At 38.3% G+C, this 24,363-nt stretch overlaps 1 protein-coding gene across 1 annotated transcript in view; it reads left to right on the top strand.

The window, feature by feature from the left end:
- Positions 1-24,363, top strand: part of LOXHD1 (lipoxygenase homology PLAT domains 1) — a 666,378-nt gene that overhangs the window by 591,365 nt on the left and 50,650 nt on the right. Inside the window, exons 41-43 of the mRNA XM_053701077.1 lie at positions 5,699-5,816; positions 12,836-13,013; positions 16,002-16,187. Of these exons, the coding sequence (XP_053557052.1) occupies positions 5,699-5,816; positions 12,836-13,013; positions 16,002-16,187 (482 nt within the window). The remainder of the gene's footprint in view (positions 1-5,698; positions 5,817-12,835; positions 13,014-16,001; positions 16,188-24,363) is intronic.

Here is a 24,363-nt window from a genome sequence, read left to right as displayed (position 1 = left end):
TTATATTTATTAACCCCTAATCAGCCCCCCTCAACGTCGCCTCCACCTGCCTACACTTATTAACCCCTAATCTGCCGACCGCCACCTACGTTATCCCTATGTACCCCTAATCTGCTGCCCTAACATCGCCGACCCCTATATTATATTTATTAACCCCTAATCTGCCCCTGACAACGTCGCCGACACCTGCCTACACTTATTAACCCCTAATCTGCCGAGCGGACCGCACCGCTACTATAATAAAGTTATTAACCCCTAACCCGCCTCACTAACCCTATCATAAATAGTATTAACCCCTAATCTGCCCTCCCTAACATCGCCGACACCTAACTTAAATTATTAACCCCTAATCTGACGACCGGAGCTCATCGCTACTATAATAAATGGATTAACCCCTAAAGCTAAGTCTAACCCTAACACTAACACCCCCCTAACTTAAATATAATTTACATCTAACGAAATTAATTAACTCTTATTAAATAACTTATTCCTATTTAAAGCTAAATACTTACCTGTAAAATAAATCCTAATATAGCTACAATATAAATTATAATTATATTATAGCTATTTTAGGATTAATATTTATTTTACAGGTAACTTTGTAATTATTTTAACCAGGTACAATAGCTATTAAATAGTTAAGAACTATTTAATAGTTACCTAGTTAAAATAATCACAAATTTACCTGTAAAATAAATCCTAACCTAAGATATAATTAAACCTAACACTACCCTATCAATAAATTAATTAAATAAACTACCTACAATTACCTACAATTAACCTAACACTACACTATCACTAAATTAATTAAACACAATTCCTACAAATAAATACAATTAAATAAACTAGCTAAAGTACAAAAAATAAAAAAGAACTAAGTTACAAAAAATAAAAAAATATTTACAAACATCAGAAAATTATTACAACAATTTTAAACTAATTACACCTACTCTAAGCCCCCTAATAAAATAACAAAGACCCCCAAAATAAAAAATTCCCTACCCTATTCTAAATTAAAAAAGTTAAAAGCTCTTTTACCTTACCAGCCCTGAACAGGGCCCTTTGCGGGGCATGCCCCAAGAATTTCAGCTCTTTTGCCTGTAAAAAAAACACATACAATACCCCACCCCAACATTACAACCCACCACCCACATACCCCTAATCTAACCCAAACCCCCCTTAAATAAACCTAACACTAAGCCCCTGAAGATCTTCCTACCTTGTCTTCACCATCCAGGTATCACCGATCCGTCCTGGCTCCAACATCTTCATCCAACCCAAGCGGGGGTTGGCGATCCATCATCCGGTGGCTGAAGAGGTCCAGAAGAGGCTCCAAAGTCTTCCTCCTATCCAGCAAGAAGAGGACATCCGGACCGGCAAACATCTTCTCCAAGCGGCATCTTCGATCTTCTTGCATCCGGTGCGGAGCGGGTCCATCTTGAAGCAGGCGACGCGGATCCATCGTCTTATTCCGTTGTCTCCCGACGAATGACGGTTCCTTTAAGGGACGTCATCCAAGATGGCGTCCCTTGAATTCCGATTGGCTGATAGGATTCTATCAGCCAATCGGAATTAAGGTAGGAATATTCTGATTGGCTGATGGAATCAGCCAATCAGAATCAAGTTCAATCCGATTGGCTGATCCAATCAGCCAATCAGATTGAGCTCGCATTCTATTGGCTGTTCCGATCAGCCAATAGAATGCAAGCTCAATCTGATTGGCTGATTGGATCAGCCAATAGGATTGAACTTGATTCTGATTGGCTGATTCCATCAGCCAATCAGAATATTCCTACCTTAATTCCGATTGGCTGATAGAATCCTATCAGCCAATCGGAATTCAAGGGACGCCATCTTGGATGACGTCCCTTAAAGGAACCGTCATTCGTCGGGAGACAACGGAAGAAGAGGATGGATCCGCGTCGCCTGCTTCAAGATGGACCCGCTCCGCACCGGATGCAAGAAGATCGAAGATGCCGCTTGGAGAAGATGTTTGCCGGTCCGGATGTCCTCTTCTTGCCGGATAGGAGGAAGACTTTGGAGCCTCTTCTGGACCTCTTCAGCCACCGGATGATGGATCGCCAACCCCCGCTTGGGTTGGATGAAGATGTTGGAGCCAGGACGGATCGGTGATACCTGGATGGTGAAGACAAGGTAGGAAGATCTTCAGGGGCTTAGTGTTTGGTTTATTTAAGGGGGGTTTGGGTTAGATTAGGGGTATGTGGGTGGTGGGTTGTAATGTTGGGGGGGGGTATTGTATGTGTTTTTTTTACAGGCAAAAGAGCTGAAATTCTTGGGGCATGCCCCGCAAAGGGCCCTGTTCAGGGCTGGTAAGGTAAAAGAGCTTTTAACTTTTTTAATTTAGAATAGGGTAGGAAATTTTTTATTTTGGGGGTCTTTGTTATTTTATTAGGGGGCTTAGAGTAGGTGTAATTAGTTTAAAATTGTTGTAATAATTTTCTGATGTTTGTAAATATTTTTTTATTTTTTGTAACTTAGTTCTTTTTTATTTTTTGTACTTTAGCTAGTTTATTTAATTGTATTTATTTGTAGGAATTGTGTTTAATTAATTTATTGATAGTGTAGTGTTAGGTTAATTGTAGGTAATTGTAGTTAGTTTATTTAATTAATTTATTGATAGGGTAGTGTTAGGTTTAATTATATCTTAGGTTAGGATTTATTTTACAGGTAAATTTGTTATTATTTTAACTAGGTAACTATTAAATAGTTCTTAACTATTTAATAGCTATTGTACCTGGTTAAAATAATTACAAAGTTGCCTGTAAAATAAATATTAATCCTAAAATAGCTATAATATAATTATAATTTATATTGTAGCTATATTAGGATTTATTTTACAGGTAAGTATTTAGCTTTAAATAGGAATAAGTTATTTAATAAGAGTTAATTAATTTCGTTAGATGTAAATTATATTTAAGTTAGGGGGGTGTTAGTGTTAGGGTTAGACTTAGCTTTAGGGGTTAATCCATTTATTATAGTAGCGATGAGCTCCGGTCGTCAGATTAGGGGTTAATAATTGAAGGTAGGTGTCGGCGATGTTAGGGAGGGCAGATTAGGGGTTAATAGTATTTATGATAGGGTTAGTGAGGCGGATTAGGGGTTAATAACTTTATTATAGTAGCGCTCAGGTCCGCTCGGCAGATTAGGGGTTAATAAGTGTAGGCAGTTGTCGGCGACTTTGAGGGGGGCAGATTAGGGGTTAATAAATATAATATAGGGGTCGGCGGTGTTAGGGGCAGCAGATTAGGGGTACATAAAGATAACGTAGGTGGCGGCGCTTTGCGGTCGGGAGATTAGGGGTTAATTATTGTAAGTAGCTGGCGGCGACGTAGTGGGGGGCAGGTTAGGGGTTAATAAATGTAATACAGGGGTCGGCGGGGTTAGGGGCAGCAGATTAGGGGTACATAAGTATAACGTAGGTGGCGGTCGGCAGATTAGGGGTTAAAAAATTTAAATCGAGTGGCGGCAATGTGGGGGGACCTCGGTTTAGGGATACATAGGTAGTTTATGGGTGTTAGTGTACTTTAGGGTACAGTAGTTAAGAGCTTTATGAACCGGCGTTAGCCCAGAAAGCTCTTAACTCCTGCTATTTTCCGGCGGCTGGAGTTTTGTCGTTAGAGCTCTAACGCTCACTTCAGAAACGACTCTAAGTACCAGCGTTAGAAAGATCCCATTGAAAAGATAGGATACGCAATTGACGTAAGGGGATCTGCGGTATGGAAAAGTCGCGGCTGAAAAGTGAGCGTTAGACCCTTTAATCACTGACTCCAAATACCAGCGGTAGCCTAAAACCAGCGTTAGGAGCCTCTAACGCTGGTTTTCACGGCTAACGCCAAACTCCAAATCTAGGCCTATAAAAATAAACCCGAAGCTAGCTACATTGTAACTATTAATTATATTGTAGCAAGCTTAGGGTTTATTTTATAGGTATTTAGTTTTAAATAGTAATTATTTAGGTAATGATAGTAGGTTTTATTTAGATTTATTTTAATTATATTTAAGTTAGGGGGTGTTAGAGTTAGACTTAGGTTTAGGGGTTAATATATTTAGTACAGTGGCGGCGACGTTGGGGGTGGCAGATTAGGGGTTAATAAACGTAGGTAGGGGCGGTAGATTAGGGGTTAATAATATTTAACTAGTGTTTGCGAGGCTGTAGTGCGGCGGTTTAGGGGTTAAAATGTTTATTATAGTGGCGGCGATGTCCAGAGCGGCAGATTAGGGGTTAATAATTTTAGTGTTTGCGATGCGGGAGGGCCTCGGTTTAGGGGTTAATAGGTAGTTTATGGGTGTTAGTGTACTTTGTAGCACTTTAGTTATGAGTTATATGTTACGGCGTTGTAGCGTAAAACTCATAACTACTGACTTTCAGTTTACGGTATCGATCTTGGCGGTATAGGCTGTACTGCTCACTTTTTGGCCTCCCAGGCAGAATCGTAATACCGGCGCTATGGAAGTCCCATTGAAAAAAGGACTTTTTGAAAGTTGCGGTAATTACGGCCAAAAAAGTGTGCGGTGCAGCTAAACCTGCAAGACTCGTAATACCAGCGGTAGTGAAAAAGAGCCATAACGCTGCTTTTTTACTCATACCGCAAAATTTGTAATCTAGCCATTAGTTATTTGCATTGTGGGGGTTTGGCAGATTAGGGCTTAATAGTTTTATTAGGATTATTGCGTTGTGTGGGTTTGGCGGATTAGGGGTTAATAGATTTATAAGGTTTGTTGTGATGTGGGTTAATGGCAGATTAGGGGTAATTAGTTTTAATAGGTACTTTGCGATGTGGGTAATTGGTGGATTAGGGGTTAATACATTTATTAGGTAGTTTGCGATATTGGGGTTGGCGGATTTAGGGGTTAATACTTTTGCTAGGTAGATCGCGATGTGGGTGAATGGCGGATTGGGGTTAATAGTTTAATTAGGCATATTGCATTGTGGGGGTTGTCGGTTTAGGGGTTAATACATTTATTATTAGTTGCGATGTGGGGGGATTGCGAATATAGGGGATTTTACGTGTCAGGTTTATTTTTGGGATTACTTCCTTCCTGGAGATTTTATATATTTTTTTATTTTCTTAGGCTGCGCCGGCAGTTTCTAAAGTGCCGTAAGTAACTGGCGACTCCAGAAATTTGTATTTACGCACATTTCTGGACATCGCTAGTTTATCCGACTTACGGCACTTTATGAACTGCTGGCAGGGTTTATGTGATACCCCGATGTGCGAGGTGAAATTACAGGCGGCGCGGGTTTCAGCAGATACGCTGAAGCTATTGCTGCATATGTAATCTCGCCCCTAGTTAGCCAATCACAAGAGACAACTGTGTGCAGGCACCAATCAGCAGCTAGCTCCAATTAGTGTAGGTATGTGCATATTATTTGTCAACAAGTGATACCAAAGGAACAAAGCACATTTGGAAATAGAAGTTAATTTAAAAGTGTCTAAAAATTACATGCGCTATCTGAATCCTGCAAGTTTAATTTTAACTTCCCTATCCTTTTAATCATAAAAAGTAAATGTGTTTTACTTGCAATAAAATTATTTTTAAGGTGCAACATTTATTTGTTATGAGCCTTTAAAATACAGTAAAAGTAGACAAAGTAAATACATATTTGATTATGTTGACTATTTTTATATGCTGGTTTACTATAAGCTACCTAATACCAGGCTTGTAAATGTTGCAGGTTTGAGAGGGGTCAGCGAGACACGTTTGTTATGGAAATTGCTGACATCGCGCCACTCAGGAAAATGCGGATCCGTATTGATGGAAAGGGGAGTCGTCCTGAATGGTTTCTTGAAAAGGTAAACTGTGCTTATTAATGTAGCAGTAATTTTTTTCCACTTACTCAAATTAAAGGGACATGAACCAAATATTTTTCTTTCATGACTGAGATAAAACATATAGGGCCAGATTACAAGTGGAGCGCTAATTTATTGCGCTCCCATAAAATGGGAAAATTCGCCCATTTATGGGTGCACCATAAATAACCAGTCATTACAAGTGGCTGGTTATTGCTACCTCTAGGCTTGCGGTAGCAATTAGCACCCAAAAACTAAACAGAGGTCAGACGTCTGGTTAATTCTTTAAAAGTCCCCCAATTGCCCCCAAAATAACACGTGGGGTCCTTTTAAAAAAAAAATTAAAAAATTGTAGCATTTTTAGAGGTTAAAAGTTGCGGGGGTGGAGTATTAGGAAAAAAAAAACGCACTGAAAAATGCATTTACATTTCGGTCTATGGGGACTGTGTGTTCCCAGTAAATATATATGTTTATGACTATATAAATATATATTCATGTGTTAGTATGTGTATATACAGAAATAAACACAAATATATACAGTATTTAAATATTCATATAGATTTATATTTGCTGGCCATCGCTGTGCGACTTGCCCCTTCGCTGCGCTAGTTCTCATGCCGTTTCTGACGCCATGAGAACGCGGCTCCCATTGGAGCCTATTTCTGACGCCATGAGAGCGCGGCTCCCATTGGAGCCTATTTCTGACGCCATGAGAACGCGGCTCCCATTGGAGCCTATTGCTTCCTTGCAATTGCGCCTAACTTGTAAATACCAGTGCGCATTTGCGTTATTTTGCGCTCCACTTATAATCTAGCCTACAATTTTCTACAACTTTTCAATTAACTACTGTTATATATTTTGCTTCATTCTCTTGGTATCCTTTATTGAATTAGAAGTGATGCACTGCTGGGAGCTAGCTGAACACATTGTTAAGTCAATGACAACAGGTATATATGTGCAGCCACCAGTCAGTATCTGGCTCCTGAGCCTACCTAGATGTGTTTTTCAATAAAGAATACCGAAAAAGAATTAAGCAAATTAGATATTAAAAGTAAATTGGAAAGTTGTTTAAAATTGTATGTTCTATCTGGATCGTGAAACATTTTGGGTTTCATGTCCCTTTAATGAGGTTGCATGAATTTCTTTAACTAAAGGAACATAATACTCAAGTACTATTTTACTGTACAAGAGAATGTTTCAAAATGTATTACAGTGAAATTGATGTTCATGTACTGAATAAACCAATTTTTTCACATGGGAACTGACCCTGTAAGCCAATGAGCTATAGAATGCCAGGACCCAGGCGCTTCCTGTTGGTTTCATAGTTTTCACTTAACCTTTTTTGACTGAAAAAATGACTATATTAAACAACTGCTCATTCTTATGCATGATAGAAAAAAATGTGTGGCGTATTTCCCTTTAAGAGCAAATTTTAGATCTTATGATTTTATTATTATGTTTCACTAAAAATGTATTTTCCAAAACTGATTCAAATGTTTCTATCTCTTAATTTTTTAATTTTCAAATTTTTTTTGCATGAAACAGGTTAAGAAAAAACTTAAAGGGCCATGATACCCAAATGTTGAGACAGTTGAAAATGCTGCAGCATAACTGTAAAAAGCTGACTAGAAAATATCTCCTGAACATCTCTGTGTAAAAAAGAAAGATATTTTACCTCACAATTTCCTAAGTATTCACACCCCACTGTAAGCAGCAAATCAGTAAGCCTGTCCCAGGACCGGCAAGTGAGTGAGCCCCATGCCTCATTGCCCCAAAATAACATGTTATTTTCCTATTACGTTTAAGGAAGTTTACTATGAAATCTCATGAGAGTTAAGTGAAATCTCATGAGATCACAGTAAAAGAGTTCATGACCTCAGCACTGCTGATGCTGATTGGCTGTTGTTAATTTCTTCCTTTTTTTTTTTTTTTTAACCTGCAGCTGGGCAGCAGCTGAATTATAACTTTTTACAGAATACATCTGCTGAGCTGAGGAGATTGTGAGGTAAAATATCTTCCTTTTTTACATAGAGATGCTCAGGTGATATTTTCCTGTCAGCTTTTTACAGTTATACTGCATCAGTTTCAAGTGGTTTAGCGAATGAGTATTATGTCCCTTTAAAGGAATAGGAAAGTCAAAATGAAACTTGCACTATTCAGATAGACCATGTCTTTTTAAGACACTTTTAAATTGAAAATGAATATGTACATATCCTACACTACCGAGAGCTAGCTGATAATTGGTGGCTATACACATGTGTCTCTTGGCATTGGCTCATCAGATATTTTCAGCTAGCTCCCAGTAGTGCATTGCTGCTCTAGAGTTGGTTTAAACTGTGTTTAATCCCTTTGCAGAGGTTAAACACATAGGGCTAGATTTACAAGTGGAACACTATTTATTGCTCCTGAGCTAACTACGCTCGACTTCAGCTCATTGTTCGTGTCGTGTAGCGGTCATATTACAAGCTGAAAATAAAAAGTTTTCGCTTGTGTCCTAAACTGACGCGTGCAAAGAGCCAAAGTTACAATATCTCGACCGTGTTAACGTCCATTGACTTTAATGGAGCGAGAAAAGCTGAAAAATACTAAAACCCTTACTTGCGAGCTAACCCAAATTGCTATTACCCCCCTACTCTAATAACCCCTAAACCGCCACATAGCCCACCGCAAAGTCCCCCCTACACTATTAATCCCTAAACTGCCACACACCCACATTGCGAACTACCCTGCTACACTATTAAACCCTAAACCACCACACCCTCACATTGTGAACTACCTCGCTACACTATTAACCCCTGAACTGCCACACCCCACATCGCAAACTACCCCTGTACATTATTAACTCCTAAACCGCCACAACCCTCATCACATAATACCCACTAACCTCTAAACCCCCTAAACAGCTAGTCTAACACCTCCTAAGTTACCAAAAAAAATAACATTAAATAAAAAATAAAAAACCTAGCATTACATTAAAAAAACAACCTAACATTTCCGAAAAAAACAAACAAATTACCAAAAATAAAAACCCAGATGTGCCTATTCTAAAACTAATCCCCACCCCAAAATAAAAAACCCAATACACTAAAATAAACTATAACAATAGCCCTTAGAAGCGCTTTTTGTTGTGCATTGCCCTAAAGGAACTTAGCTCTTTTTCAATAACAAAAATACAAGCCCATTCTACAATTCAAGTAACCCCCCCCCACCCCCAAAAAAAAGACTGCTTGTCAACTGCGGTGCTACTGTTGGCGGTGGTAGTCTATCTTCATCTTGGCATTGGCGGTTGTTAGGGAATTGTCTGGAATACCCAACTATATTAATGACTGTTCAGAAAACCACTCAGTCTCACACTGTACCTTGGATATTATATTTGCATTAATATCCTAGTTATGCTCATTGATCTGAGGGAGACCACCTGGGGTCTGATGTTATAAGAACAGTATAGATGATAGAATGTTGGACCTGTTCTTTAGGTAAATCCAGCTAATGTTTATCAGAAAACAGATAGGTGCAATTGGAGGTGATGTAAGAATGTACTATTACAGCACAATATGTGTAGTTCAAATCCACGAGTACCACATGTAATCAATGTGTGGCAGTAAGAATCATTATCTCAAGATGAGGAGACACAGAACAATATTTATATATATTGAATGGAGTTTCACAGAGGTTTGACAGGAGCAGAGGTAGCAGGCCCAGGCCTATATGCAGGTTAGAACGCAGACTTTGAGAGCGTGAAGCAGGATGACTAAGAAGCTATATGCAGTGACAGACACAGAGGCAGAATTTATATGCAGACAACAGTACAGGGAAAGCTTGGCACAGACTTAGATAAGAGATATGAACAACAAGTGAGAATTACACTGTACCGTACAACTAATGTCCATATGCAATATCTGCCTGATCTCCGGGGCCGAATGCAGTCTGTTGTGACGTCACACGCCCTAGCGTGTAGTTCAGAGCAGCGCTGCAGTTCCAAACAGAAAGTCCAGAGTCCTGGCGGTCTGCCAGATTCAGAGGGAGTTCGTAGCAACAAAGGCTGCAGAAAGTAGGAAGCGGATGGCTTCTATCTCTGTGAGGTACAAACTGGCTAAGTGTGCATGGCGAGTACACAGCGTGTATCCCATTGGAATCAAATTACCTAGTAAAGGTAAAGGGGGATGTTCCGCTCTAAATAGGCTGCTAAGTCAGATGATCTCAGGTCTTAAAGGGAAAGTGTGTGAAACTACAGGGGAACACATGCGAATCCTGACATCGGTGGTCTTATATCTTCATCCAGACAGCAGTGGACTTCTATCTTTATTCATTTTCCATCCATCTTCTTTTCTTCTTATCTTCTGATCTTCTGTCCGACGTCTTCTTTATGTTGTCACCCGCACACTACATTTTAATGCCAGGTACCCTAGTTGGAAAGTATGTAGGAGCCCAATTCACATTTAGTACCATCTTTGGGGTTTAGTGATAGGCTTTTTTTTAGGTGGTATTGTTTCTTTTTTGAATAATAGCAGGAGGGCACTGCCGTATTAAATGCCCTTCTAAGGGCAACGCCCAACCAAATGCTCTTTTCAGGGCATTCTTTACAGTAGGTCTTTAGATAGTCTTTTTTTTGGGGGGTGGGGGGTTATTGTATCGTAGAATGGGCTTATATTTTTTAATTTTATTTTTTAAAAAGAGCCAAGTCACTTAAGGGCAATGTCCTACAAAAAGCCCTTCAAAGGGCTATTGCTATAGTTTATTTTAGTGTCGTAATAGGGGTTTTTATTTTGGGGTTGATTTTTTTTAAGAGGGGCTTTAGTTTTAAAATAGGCATAAATGTTTTTTTTTTTCTTTTTGGTAATTCATTTTTTTCTGTAATGTTAGGTTTTATATTTAATGTAATATTAGGGTTTTGGTAACTTAGGAGGGTGTTAGGTTAGGGATTTTAGGGGGCTTAGCTGGTTATAGGGTTTAGAGGTCAGTAAGTACTTTGTGATGGAGTTGTGTTGTTTAGTGCAACTGTTTCCTTTAGCCAAACTCTTAATGCAAACTTTTAGGACGCGTAAAAAGTTTGAGCCTTGAGATTGCGTTCGAGACACCCATAGAAAATATTGGGAGCGTAAATTACCGCTAGTTTGCGTAAATAAATTTGCGGTAGTTTAAACAGTGCACCACTTGTAATATGGATTTGAGCACGATCGTGTTTATGCTCCTCGCTGTATAGATAGCCACTCGCAATCTGACCCATAGTTACATACAGGCAATAGTGCAATAATAAAATGTTATTTTGTACTTTTATACCGTATCCTTTAATGTGAATCTAACAGCAGGTGTATGATTTTGTATGACTGAGTCCCAGGACTATAATTCTCATTATCAAAGATTTATTTTGATTTTCATTTCCCCTTAAAGGGCTATTATAAAATGTTCTTAAGTCCCATGATATTCTGTGTTGAAGAGACCTAGTTAGGCATCTGGAACACTACACGACCTGTAGTGTTTTTATCTGATTTTACATCCAAGATTGGCACAATTTTTATACCCCAGTAACAATCAAAGTATCTGTATAGGTAAAAGCTATATGATTTATTTTATGTGTGTGTATGTGATTGTATATATGTGTGTGTGAGTGTGTATATGTGTGTATGTGAGTATGTGTATGTATGTGTGAGTCTGTGTATGTGTGTGACTGTGTGTATGTAAGAGAGAGAGAGAGTGTATTTGTATGGTTGTGTGTGTGTGTGAGAGAATGTGTGTGTATGTCTGAGTGTGTGTGTGTGTGTGTGTGTGTATATGTGTGTGTGTGAGTGTGTGTATGTGTGTGTATGTGAGTTTGTGTGTGAGTGTGTATATGTATGTGTGTGTATGAGTGAGTGTGTGAGTGTGTATGTGTATGTATGTGTGTGAGTGTGTGTATGTGTGTCAGTGTGTATGTATGTGTGTGAGTGTGTGTGTGAGAGAGAGAGTGTATGTGTGTGTGGTTCTGTGTGTGAGAGAGAGAATGTGTATGCGAGTGTGTATGTATGTCTGAGTGTGTGTGTGTGCATGAGTGTATGTATGTGTGTGTATGTATATGTGTATTATGTGTGTGTGAGTGTGTGTGTATGTATGTGAGTGTGTATGTGTGTGAGAGAGAGAGTGTGTGTATGGTTGTGTGTGTGTGTGTGAGAGAATGTGTATGTGTGTGTGTGTGTGTGTGTGTGCGTGAGTGTGTGTATGTGTGTGTGTATATGTATGTGTGTGTGTATGTGTGTGTGTGTGCGTGTATGTATGTGTGAGTGAGTGTGTGTATGTGTGTATGTATGTGTGTGTGTGAGTGTATGTGTGTGTATGTGTATGTGTAAGTGTGTGTATGTGAGTGAGTGTGTATGTGTGTAATGAAAAATCAGTAAGCCTGTAAGTTCCCACGGGAATAGGGCCCTCAATTCCCTCTGTATTTGTCTGTAAAATTTTGTCTTTTATCGTATTGTTTCTCCATTGTACTGTTATCCTTGTACCCATGGGCAGCGCTGCGGAATCTGTCGGCGCTTTATAAATAAAGATTAATAATAAAATAATAATAAGTCAAATGACATTATGAACTTGTTCTATTTAGTTATGTGTAATTGTTGTGCTCAGAAGCATCGGTGCCATATAACAAATAAAGATATTTTTTCTGTGTGCTACTGTCTCGGCTCTGTTTGCCCCAATGCTTACGGTGCAGTTACGGTTTCTAACCTGTTTAGGTGCAGATTTATCTGGCTTCAGATTGCTTTAAACTTATTTTACTTTGACATGTATGCAAGTAGCCTAAGGCTTCCCCAGCATTTCGGGAAAACTATAAGTAACCATTTTTATAATAACATTGCCGATTGGGTCCAGTTCTTTGAAAGCCAAAATGTTGGTCCACAAATATATCTTGATTTTCCTCAAGACTAAATTCCAGTCAATAAATATAGTTTTCTTTAAAAGCTGCACATGGTAGCAGGATTTATTTATCCACTGGGATGTGTCATCTATGGCTGATAAAGAGAGAGACTAAATCACGTATTTGCTTTTGGTAGATCGTCTTGAAAAACATGACCACAGAAGAGGAGACAACCTTTACCTACGGAGATTGGTTGTCAAAAACAAAGGGTGAGAAGAAGACCCTGTCATGTGAAATGGCGGCTGTGGTTGATGAGGAGCCAATGGTGGATACAACAACGTACATTATCCAGGTTAAGACAAGTGATGTTTCAGGTCTGTGGTGCATATGAACTATATCATCCTTTATGTATTGATACAATGAGTGAAATTACTGTGTTACATGATCATTGATCTACTTGATCATTGATCCATCAACAACCTATTTTGTTGAGAGTCAATTCTCAGCCTTGTTCTTGATGTGAAATCCAACATTTTCTTCCATGATTCAGATAAAGCCTACCATTTTGAAAAATGGTTCCTATTTATGCCTATGATCACATTTCTCATGATATTATTTGTTGAAGAGAATACCTAGGTAGGTAGTGTGCATGTTTTTGTAGGATTATATGTCAAATGTTTGTGCTGCCATATAGTGCTCCAGACATGTGCATGCTCCTAAACTTATCTGATTTTCAACAAAGGATACCATGAGAGTAAAGTAAATTTGATCATTGAAATAAATTAGATTTCTTTCCGACCCAAATGTATCATGAAATAAAAAAAAATGGGTTTCATGTCCCTTTAAGGCAGACTAACCAACTAGGATTTGAGGCTATTCCTATCTTACTGTAGGTGATTTAAAACATATATGGAAGCCGCACTCACAGTCCTTAAAGGTGTCAGCAATTTAAATTAGTTTTTACTAAACCAAATGCAGCAGTATCAGTCATGTACTTTTTTAGAAATGCTCACTGTTAAATGTTATGATATGTAAAAAGCATTCATACTTCAGCAATGAACATTAATAGGAAGTACCTATCAGCCAATCAGCATTAGCAGGAAATAACTTTCAGCCAATGAGCATTAGCAGGAAATTACTTTCAGCCAATGAGCATTAGCAGGAAATTACTTTCAGCCAATGAGCATTAGCAGGAAATTACTTTCAGCCAATGAGCATTAGCAGGAAATTACTTTCAGCCAATGAGCTTTAGCAGGAAATTACTTTCAGCCAATGAGCATTAGCAGGAAATTACTTTCAGCCAATGAGCTTTAGCAGGAAATTACTTTTAGCCAATGAGCATTAGCAGGAAATTACTTTCAGCCAATGAGCTTTAGCAGGAAATTACTTTCAGCCAATGAGCATTAGCAGGAAATTACTTTCAGCCAATGAGCTTTAGCAGGAAATTACTTTCAGCCAATGAGCATTAGCAGGAAATGACTTTCGGCCAATGAGCATTAGCAGGAAGTGCACCTTCAGTCTAAAATAAAAGTGCTTTTACCTCACAGGTTTATAGCATGTTTACATGCTGCTCTCTCTCTTTCATACGCGTTATAGAACATTTTAGTACTTTGTTCCTTTAAACAAGCTGTGATCAAGGGCCTGGTGACTAAAAACTCAGGCAAATCTGTGGGTGACCTCTCAGTAATGACAAGAAATCTTAGATAATCTTGTCAGACCAGAGAGCTTTAGTTCATCAGGCCTCAGAAAGAGATGGCATAATAATAGAACACAGCAGTAGACGGAAGTGTCAACTTTATAATTAGAGAAGGCTGTTTGCTTTACGTAGATCATAACGAAGATGTTAACCCTTTAAATCCATTAGAGTCTCTTACTGTCCCTCCAGCATCATCTGATTATTTAGTTAAGCCTAAACGTGCACGTGCATGTATTTTTAAAGCATTATTATTTCGTTACATTTTAAGCATGTGAGCAAGACTCCATCCTAGGGTTGCTACTGCATTATTTAACGCCTTTCTCGGGGAGAACAGCAAAGCACTGCTCTACAATAAATCACACCCATCTCTTACAACCAGAGGGAATACACGTGTACTACTTGCAAGAACGGCACTTCCTGGACGACTTGCTGACACTCTGATCACAAAGGAGAATTGTATTGATTGATAAAAGCTGCGCTGACATTTTTGTTTTTCTAACTGGACTTTGCAGTGTTTGCTGTAAGATCCTGACCAAGTAAAGATGATTATTTTTCTTTTTTCTTAAAATATTTTCCAGTGGTTCAGAGTATGATTTGGGCAAAAAACATTTTGGTACCCATCCCCCACACACACACACACTTAAAGGGACATAAAACTCAAAATTGTTCCTTAATGGTTCAGATGGGGCATAACATTTTAAACAACTTTCCAATTTACTTCTATTATCCAATATGCTTAGTTCTCTTGGTATCCTTTGTTGAAAACCATAACTAGGTAGACTCAGGAGCTGGGAACTAGCTTCTGATTGGTGTCTGCAATTATGTCTCTTGTCATTGGGTTACTGATGTGTTCAGCTAGCTTCCATTAATGTGTTGCTGCTTCTTCAACAAAGGATACTAAAAAGAATGCAAAATTGATAACAAAAGTAAATAAGAACGTTGTTTAAAAATCTAATCATGAAAGAAACATCATGTCCCTTTAAAGGGCCACTAAACCCAAAATCTTTCTTTCATGATTCAGATAGAGAATAGAAATTTAAACATTACAATTTACTTCTATTATTTATTTTGCTTCATTTTTTAGATATCCTTATTTGAAGAAAAAGCAATGCACATGGGTAAGCCAATCACATGAGGCTTCTATGTGCAGCAACCAATCAGCAGCTACTGAGCATATCTAGATATGCTTTTCAGCAAAGAATATCAAGAGAATAAAACAAATTAGATAATAGAAGTAAATTAGAAAGATGTTTAAAATTGCGTTCTCTTTCTAAATCATGAAAGAAAAAATTTGGGTTTCATGTCCCTTTAATACTCAAAGCATACTTCAGCAATATTACAGTATTATTAGTTTCCTCTTTATGGAACACTATGGTCAACCCTTCCATTTTGTTACTTATAAAATATTCAGAAGCTCTGTGATTTGCAGTGTGATAAAAGTTTTTTTAGCTATGATTATGTACCTTTTATGTTGATTTAATAATAAAAGAGGAAAACCATTATAATTCATTTTAGCTGTTACTATGGGGTTTTGAGAGATTATTTTAGTATCCCTTCTATATCCCTTTAATGTAAAGTGAGTGAAGACAACCTATGCTGTAATGTAACTACCTTATTGCGATCACATGGCGTTATTACTAATTGTCTTGTACTTGCTTCGTTACAGGAGCTGGCACTGATGCCAACGTATTCCTCATTCTCTTTGGAGAGAACGGAGACTCTGGGACATTGGCCCTGAAGCAGTCAAATAACTCTAACAAGTTTGAGAGGAATCAGATGGATGTGTTCCGGTTCTCTGATATGCTGAGTCTTGGTGACCTCTGTAAAGTGCGAGTCTGGCATGACAACTCAGGTAGGACCACACAAAGCCCACAACGATGGATTTTTATTTTATTTGTGTGTTAAAGGGACAGTCTACTCCAGAATTTGTATTGTTTAAATAGATAGTTAATCCAGTGGCGGCTGGTGAATTTTTAGGATGGGTGTGCACAAGACCCTCCCCCTATTAGAAAGACACACCCCTTTGAAAAACCACGCCCTTTTTAAAAACACGCCCATTTAACAAGCCACACCCATTTAAAAAGCCACACCCCTTTGTGAAAGTCACACCCCTCAAATGGCCCCGCCCATTTGAACCAGCAGTGTTTTTGGTCATCGTCTTCTTGAAATATCCAGCCCCGGCCTGGGGGTAACTTCAGCTGAAGTTTGTGACTGATTCCTCAACATTATTCTCAAGTATCTGCTGATATTGAGTGGAATCCACGAGACCCTCAACAATATTCCCAGTAGTCTGCTGGAAAGTGTTAATATGTTTTCGAATAAGTGCCGCATCTGTTTGTGTTTTCTGAAGTTGGTTGTATAACACATCTACATGTGGCATAATATTGTGAAAAACTGTAAGCCAAAACACGAATACCGAGTCTTGTAACATACGCCGAATACCCCCCGCTTGAGTTATAGCTATTTCTTTTTTCGATGTTGACTCTATTTTTTCCATGCATTCAATTAACTGTTCCCTGTTTTCAAAAACTGTATTGACGGTTCGACTCTTGAAATTCCACCTGGTGGCAGAACCATGAGGTATCCTTCTTCTAACAGTTTCATCTAGAATAGCTATCCTTTGTGGCGAGTTACTAAAAAAGTTAGTAATGTCACTTAGATTTGAAAAAAATACTCGAACTTGTTGATTTTGACTGCTTGCTTGGCTGACAATTAAATTGAGCTGATGTGCGTAGCAATGCACAAAATGTGCATTCTTGTAGGTACGTTTAATTATAGCCTGAACACCCGCATGCTGACCACTCATCACGCTTGCACCGTCGTAACTCTGCGATATCAGTTTCTCTGGGTTGTCTATAACTTTTTCCAAAGTAGCTTGAATACACGTAGCTAAAGATTCTGCATCATGTCCAGCTGGATTAGTGAATTCCCAGAATCTCTCAACCGGTTGACCGTTACCTATAATGTATCGAAAAACAACAACCAATTGGAAGGCAGATGAAACATCAGTAGTTTCATCTGCTATCACTGCTACAAAACTTGCTTTTGAGATTTCCTTTTTTATTTGGTTCTGGCAAACAGTAAGCATACAGTCTAATAAATCGTTTTGAATTTCTTTTGACGTTCCTTTAAAAACAGTGGCACTAGCGAGATGTTCTTTTAGAGATGCATCAAGCTCTGCTGAGAAGTTTATAAGACCTCTGAAAATGCCTGGATTTAATGAATCCTCGCGTTCGTCATGTCCTCGAAGTGCAAGTTCAAATGCGCCGCAAAATAAAATACAATTAATTATTTTCGAAAGAACATAACGATTTTTCGTTACTTGCTCATTATGTTTTCTAATATTTAAACGATATGCACTGTCAAGTTGTTGTCGAATATCAACCCTTCCTAGCAAATTAAACTCTAATGTGGAGTTTAAATGTGATTGTGAACAATTATGTTTATTTATTTTTTGATTTAAATGTGATAAATCGGCGACACCAGAACTCACCCAGCTTGCTTCACCACTTTGTTTTGCAAACAGGAGACAATAAAAACAAAAGAGTCTGTTAGATAATTCACAGCCACAAATCCATGCATATTTATCATATACCTCGGGTTTGAATTCTCTTTTGAAATCTCTAGTTTTACATTTTGTCACCTGGATAAGGTTAAGCATAGGTGTTGGCCTGAGCATTTTAATTTCAATTTTTCTTTCCATGGGTAACGTTGAAAAATGTAATTGCTTTAGCTCAGACACACTGATTTTACTAAGTGCCATCTTAACTGTTAGTTTACACACAAAGAACAGTACTTTGCTGTTATAAAATATATAACTTTAACTAGGTAAGTAGCCTTGCGGCTCTTATAAAATATATAACTTGTAGGTTAGTTGTTTTGCTGTTATAATATAGATATATATATATAACTTTGAGACAAGTAGTTTTGCTGTTATAATATATAAATAGTAGTATTGCTGTTATAAAATATAAAACTTGACTTAATAGGCAAGTCAAGTTGGTAATTAGCTTTGCAGCTGTTATAAATTATACAACTTGTAGGTAAGTAGCTGTGAAGCTGTTATAAAATATATAATTGTTTTAACAACTCTGAGACTCTCTGCAAACAGCTAATAATTCTAAACTAAAATAGTGTTTTAAGTAGTATAATTACAGCAGGCAGCAGCCGTGACAGCCGTCAACTGGGAAGGTGAACTACAGTCTAAAACTAGTAGGCAAGTAGTTTTGCGGTTGTTCTAAAATATATAACTTGTAGGACTGTAGGTAAGTAGCTGTGAAGCTGTTATAAAATATATAATTGTTTTATAAACTCAGAGACTCTCTGCAATCTGCTAATAATTCTAAACTAAAATAGTGTTTTAACTAGTATAATTACAGCAGGCAGCAGCCGTGACAGCCTTCAACGGGCAATGTGAACTACAGTCTAAAACTAGTAGGCAAGTAGATTTTTGGTTGTTCTAAAATATATAACTTTCTCCAACATAGGTGTGTCCGGTCCACGGCGTCATCCTTACTTGTGGGATATTCTCTTCCCCAACAGGAAATGGCAAAGAGCCCAGCAAAGCTGGTCATATGATCCCTCCTAGGCTCCGCCTACCCCAGTCATTCTCTTTGCCGTTGCACAGGCAACATCTCCACGGAGATGGCTAAGAGTTTTTTGGTGTTTAAATGTAGTTTTTATTCTTCAATCAAGTGTTTGTTATTTTAAAATAGTGCTGGTATGTACTATTTACTCTGAAACAGAAAAGAGAAGAAGATTTCTGTTTGTAAGAGGAAGATGATTTTAGCAAACGTTACTAAAATCGATTGCTGTTTCCACACAGGACTGTTGAGATGAAGTAACTTCAGTTGGGGGAAGCAGTTGGCAGACTTTTCTGCCTGAGGTATGACTGGCCACATTTCTAACACGACTTGGTAATGCTGGAAGGCTGTCATTTTCCCTATGGGGACTGGTAAGCCATTTTCTTAGATTAAGTAAAAGAATAAAGGCTTTATAAGGGCTTAAAAAACTGGTAGACATTTTTCTGGGCTAAAACGATTACTTTGCTAAGCATATTTGACAGATTATAGCTCTTTATAGTTATTATAATCTTGGGGATTGTTGTTAAAAAACGGCAGGCACTGTATGGACACCTTTTTCAGATGGGGGCCTTCTCTAGTCATAGGCAGAGCCTCATTTTCGCGCCACTAATGCGCAGTTGTTTTGGGAAGGCAAGGCATGCAGATGCATGTGTGAGGAGCTAAGATCCACTGAAAAAGCTTATAGAAGGCGTCATTTGGTATCGTATTCCCCTCTGGGCTTGGTTGGGTCTCAGCAAAGCAGATTCCTGGGACTGTATAGGGGTTAAATGTAAAAACGGCTCCGGTTCCGTTATTTTAAGGGTTAAAGCTTTCAAATTTGGTGTGCAATACTTTTAAGGCTTTAAGACACTGTGGTGAAATTTTGGTGAATTTTGAACAATTGCTTCATACTTTTTCGCATATTCAGTAATAAAGTGTGTTCTGTTTAAAATTTAAAGTGACAGTAACGGTTTTATTTTAAAACGTTTTTTGTGCTTTGTTGCCAATGTTTAAGCCTGTTTAACATGTCTGAACCATCAGATAAACGATGTTCTATGTGTATGAAAGCCAATGTGTCTCCCCATTTAAATATATGTGATAATTGTGACATGGTGTCCAAACAAAGTAGGGACAATGATGCCACAGATAATAATAGTGCCCAAGATAATTCTGCAGATGAGGGGAGTAAGCATGGTACTGCATCACCCCCTTCTGTGTCTACACCAGTTTTGCCCACACAAGAGGCCCCTAGTACATCTAGTGCGCCAATACTTATTACTATGCAACAATTAACAGCTGTTATGGATAATTCTATTGCAAATATTTTATCTAAAATGCCTACTTATCAAAGAAAGCGCGATTGCTCTGTTTTAAACACTGAAGAGCAAGAGGACGCTGATGATAACGTTTCTGACATACCCTCACACCAATCTGAAGGGGCCAGGAAGCTCCTGCGTGGCCACGCAGGACTTGGTATGCAGACCTGGTGAATATGTCATCGGCTCCACCATGGAAGCTACCTTTGAGACAGGACCTTCTTGTTCAAGGTCCATTCGAACATCCGAATCTGGTTTCTCTCCAACTGACTGCTTGGAGATTGAACGCTTGATTTTATCAAAGCGTGGGTTTTCAGATTCTGTAATAGATACTCTGATTCAGGCTAGAAAGCCTGTAACTAGAAAAATTTACCATAAGATATGGAAAAAATATATCTGTTGGTGTGAATCTAAAGGATTCCCATGGAACAAGATAAAAATTCCTAGGATTTTATCCTTTCTACAAGAGGGTTTGGAGAAGGGATTATCTGCAAGTTCCCTGAAGGGACAGATTTCTGCGTTATCTGTTTTACTTCACAAAGGCTGGCAGCTGTGCCAGACGTTCAAGCGTTTGTTCAGGCTCTGGTTAGAATCAAGCCTGTTTACAGACCTTTGACTCCTCCCTGGAGTCTTAATCTAGTTCTTTCAGTCCTTCAAGGGGTTCCGTTTGAACCCTTACATTCCGTAGATATTAAGTTATTATCTTGGAAAGTTACACAATTTGGACGTAGTCCGTGCTCTAAAATTCTATTTAAAGGCCACTAAAGATTTCAGACAAACTTCTTCTTTGTTTGTTGTTTATTCTGGTAAAAGGAGAGGTCAAAAAGCAACTTCTACCTCTCTTTCTTTTTGGCTTAAAAGCATTATCCGTTTGGCTTATGAGACTGCCGGACGGCAGCCTCCTGAAAGAATCACAGCTCACTCCACTAGGGCTGTGGCTTCCACATGGGCCTTCAAGAACGAGGCTTCTGTTGACCAGATATGTAAGGCAGCGACTTGGTCTTCACTGCACAATTTTGCCAAATTTTTCAAATTTGATACTTTTGCTTCTTCAGAGGCTATTTTTGGGAGAAAGGTTTTGCAAGCCGTGGTGCCTTCCATTTAGGTGACCTGATTTGCTCCCTCCCTTCATCCGTGTCCTAAAGCTTTGGTATTGGTTCCCACAAGTAAGAATGACGCCGTGGACCGGACACACCTATGTTGGAGAAAACAGAATTTATGCTTACCTGATAAATTACTGTCTCCAACGGTGTGTCCGGTCCACGGCCCGCCCTGGTTTTTTTAATCAGGTCTGATGAATTATTTTCTCTAACTACAGTCACCACGGTATCATATGGTTTCTCCTATGCATATTTCCTCCTGTACGTCGGTCGAATGACTGGGGTAGGCGGAGCCTAGGAGGGATCATATGACCAGCTTTGCTGGGCTCTTTGCCATTTCCTGTTGGGGAAGAGAATATCCCACAAGTAAGGATGACGCCGTGGACCGGACACACCGTTGGAGAAAGTAATTTATCAGGTAAGCATGAATTCTGTTTTTAGGACTGTAGGTAAGTAGCTGTGAAGCTGTTATAAAATATATAATTGTTTTATAAACTCTGAGACTCTCTGCAATCTGCTAATAATTCTAAACTAAAATAGTGTTTTAACTTTAAGTAGTATAATTACAGCAGGCAGCAGCCGTGACAGCCGTCAACGGGCAAGGTGAACTACAGTCTAAAACTAGTAGGCAAGTAGATTTTTGGTTGTTCTAAAATATATAACTTGTAGGACTGTAGGTAAGTAGCTGTGAAGCTGTTATAAAATATATAATTGTTTTATAAACTCAGAGACTCTCTGCAATCTGCTAATAATTCTAAACTAAAATAGTGTTTTAACTTTAAGTAGTATAATTACAGCAGGCAGCAGCTGTGACAGCCGTCAACGGGCAAGGTGAACTACAGTCTAAAACTAGTAGGCAAGTAGATTTTTGGTTGTTCTAAAATATATAACTTTTAGGACTGTAGGTAAGTAGCTGTGAAGCTGTTATAAAATATATAATTCTTTTAAAAACTCTGAGACTCTCTGCAATCTGCTAATAATTCTAAACTAAAATAGTGTTTTAACTTTAAGTAGTATAATTACAGCAGGCAGCAGCCGTGACAGCCGTCAACGGGCAAGGTGAACTACAGTCTAAAACTAGTAGGCAAGTAGTTTTGCGGTTGTTCTAAAATATATAACTTGTAGGACTGTAGGTTAGTAGCTGTGAAGCTGTTATAAAATATATTATTGTTTTAAAAACTCTGAGACTTTCTGCAAACTGCTAATAATTTTAAACTAAAATAGTGTTTTAAGTTTTAACTAGTATAATTACAGCAGATAGCAGCCGTGACTACTTTTATAACTTGTAGGTAAGTAGCTGTGAAGCTGTTATAAAATATATAATTGTTTATTTGTTTTAAAAACTCTGAGACTCTCTGCAAACTGCTAATAATTCTCAAATAAAATAGTGTTTTAACTAGTATAATTATAATAATTTATATTTTATAATAAATTATACAGTTAATATAGCAGCAGCAATCAATTAACTGCTTTTGTTGAAAAAAAAGAAAAAAAAAAACTTTTAAATTTTTTCTCAAAACTTGCAATCTACTAATGCAAAACTTGCAATATAATTAATTATCTGCTAAATACTTAAAAGATAAGAATAAAGGCAAGTTGTTTTTAAGTAGCACTCCCCTAGTCCTATAATCAAACGATTGATCTAATCTATTTAAGTATCTGGCTGCTGCCTGCTGCTAATTAAAAAAATAAAGGTCTTTTTCTACTACACTGACACAGACTGACTGACTATCTAACTGTTCAGGGGACAGGGCCCCAAAAATTATGAGAATTATAAAGGTCCACAGACTCCACACCGTCTAGCAGGAGGGGAGGCTGGAGCTATTTTTAAAAAAAAAAATTCTGCCCAAGTGAAGTCAGTGAAAGCTGCTCCACTAACTAAAAACTCTCCCTATCTAGGCTCTCTAGAGCCTCAAAATATATTAGTATATTACACAATAGTGCTGCTGTGTAACTAAGTTCAACTGAGTCTGTAATTCAAGACAGTTGACTGTTCAACAGGTCAGACAGACAAGTAATTTTTTGGTAGTATCGATCGAATCGATATAGATATAAAGACTTTAAAGTCAAGAAAGATATTAATCGTTCAGTTAAGTACAGTTCTGCTGCAGACTACTACTTCACTCCTCTCCGCTCAACAGCAAACTCAACACTGAATTTTTCACGCCGTTGATGCGGGGAGGAGCCGGTGATGACGTATCTGTCATCTTCATTGCAGACCGTGCAGCCTATCAGAGAGGCTGAGAGCGAGAGGGGCGGGCACAGCCAGGCTGAACTTGTCTGTTGAATCGTTCTAGAACGCCTGGCCCTGTTGTTGTTGATTGATCGGGGGAGGAGCCGGTCACCGACCGGTGATGTCATCGGTGCAGCCTATCAGAGCACAGGCTGGAATTGGTCCCTCCCCACTCGCACAGTTCAGTGTGTGCGATCAAGCTATCAATTAGAATTGCTTGAGGCTGGCCCAAATCCTGCAGACTGACGTAGGCATCACTGACAGAGCCCTATATCATGCCTATCGCACGTGCGGTTTCGTATTAAAGAAACAGACACACACAATTTTTTTTTTTACTTTTTAAAAGAAAACAAGCAGAATGTTATTTTTGGGGGTTAAAAAAATAAAATATAATTTTTCCAATAGGGGGCCATTGAAAAAATTATATTTTATTCAGCATAATTTTATTCAGCATAATTTTTTTTATTTTTATTTTCTCAGCATCTGACAGTTTATTTTTTTTTCTCATCTGACATTTTTTCTTTTTGCTCAGCAATCTGACAGGGGGGCACGTGCGCTTGTGCACAAATGGAGGAGCCTCCACTGAGTTAATCCCTTTATTACACAGTTTTGCATAATTAACACTGTTATATTAATATACTTTTTACCTCTGTGAACACTGTGTATCTAAGCCTCTGCAGACTTCCCCCTTATCTCAGTGCTTTTGACAGACTTGCATATTATACTTTTAAATTAATTAATAAAATATTTGGAAAGTACCAAAAGATTTTCAGACCAATTAAAACATGTCACTTGGATAAAAAGTTAACAAAAAGGG

The sequence above is a fragment of the Bombina bombina genome, chromosome 2 (genome assembly GCF_027579735.1).
Source record: "Bombina bombina isolate aBomBom1 chromosome 2, aBomBom1.pri, whole genome shotgun sequence".
NCBI classification, from domain to species: Eukaryota; Metazoa; Chordata; class Amphibia; order Anura; family Bombinatoridae; genus Bombina; species Bombina bombina.
The sequence above is the reverse complement of the archived record's forward strand: the minus strand, read 5'-3'. Positions and strand labels throughout refer to the sequence as shown.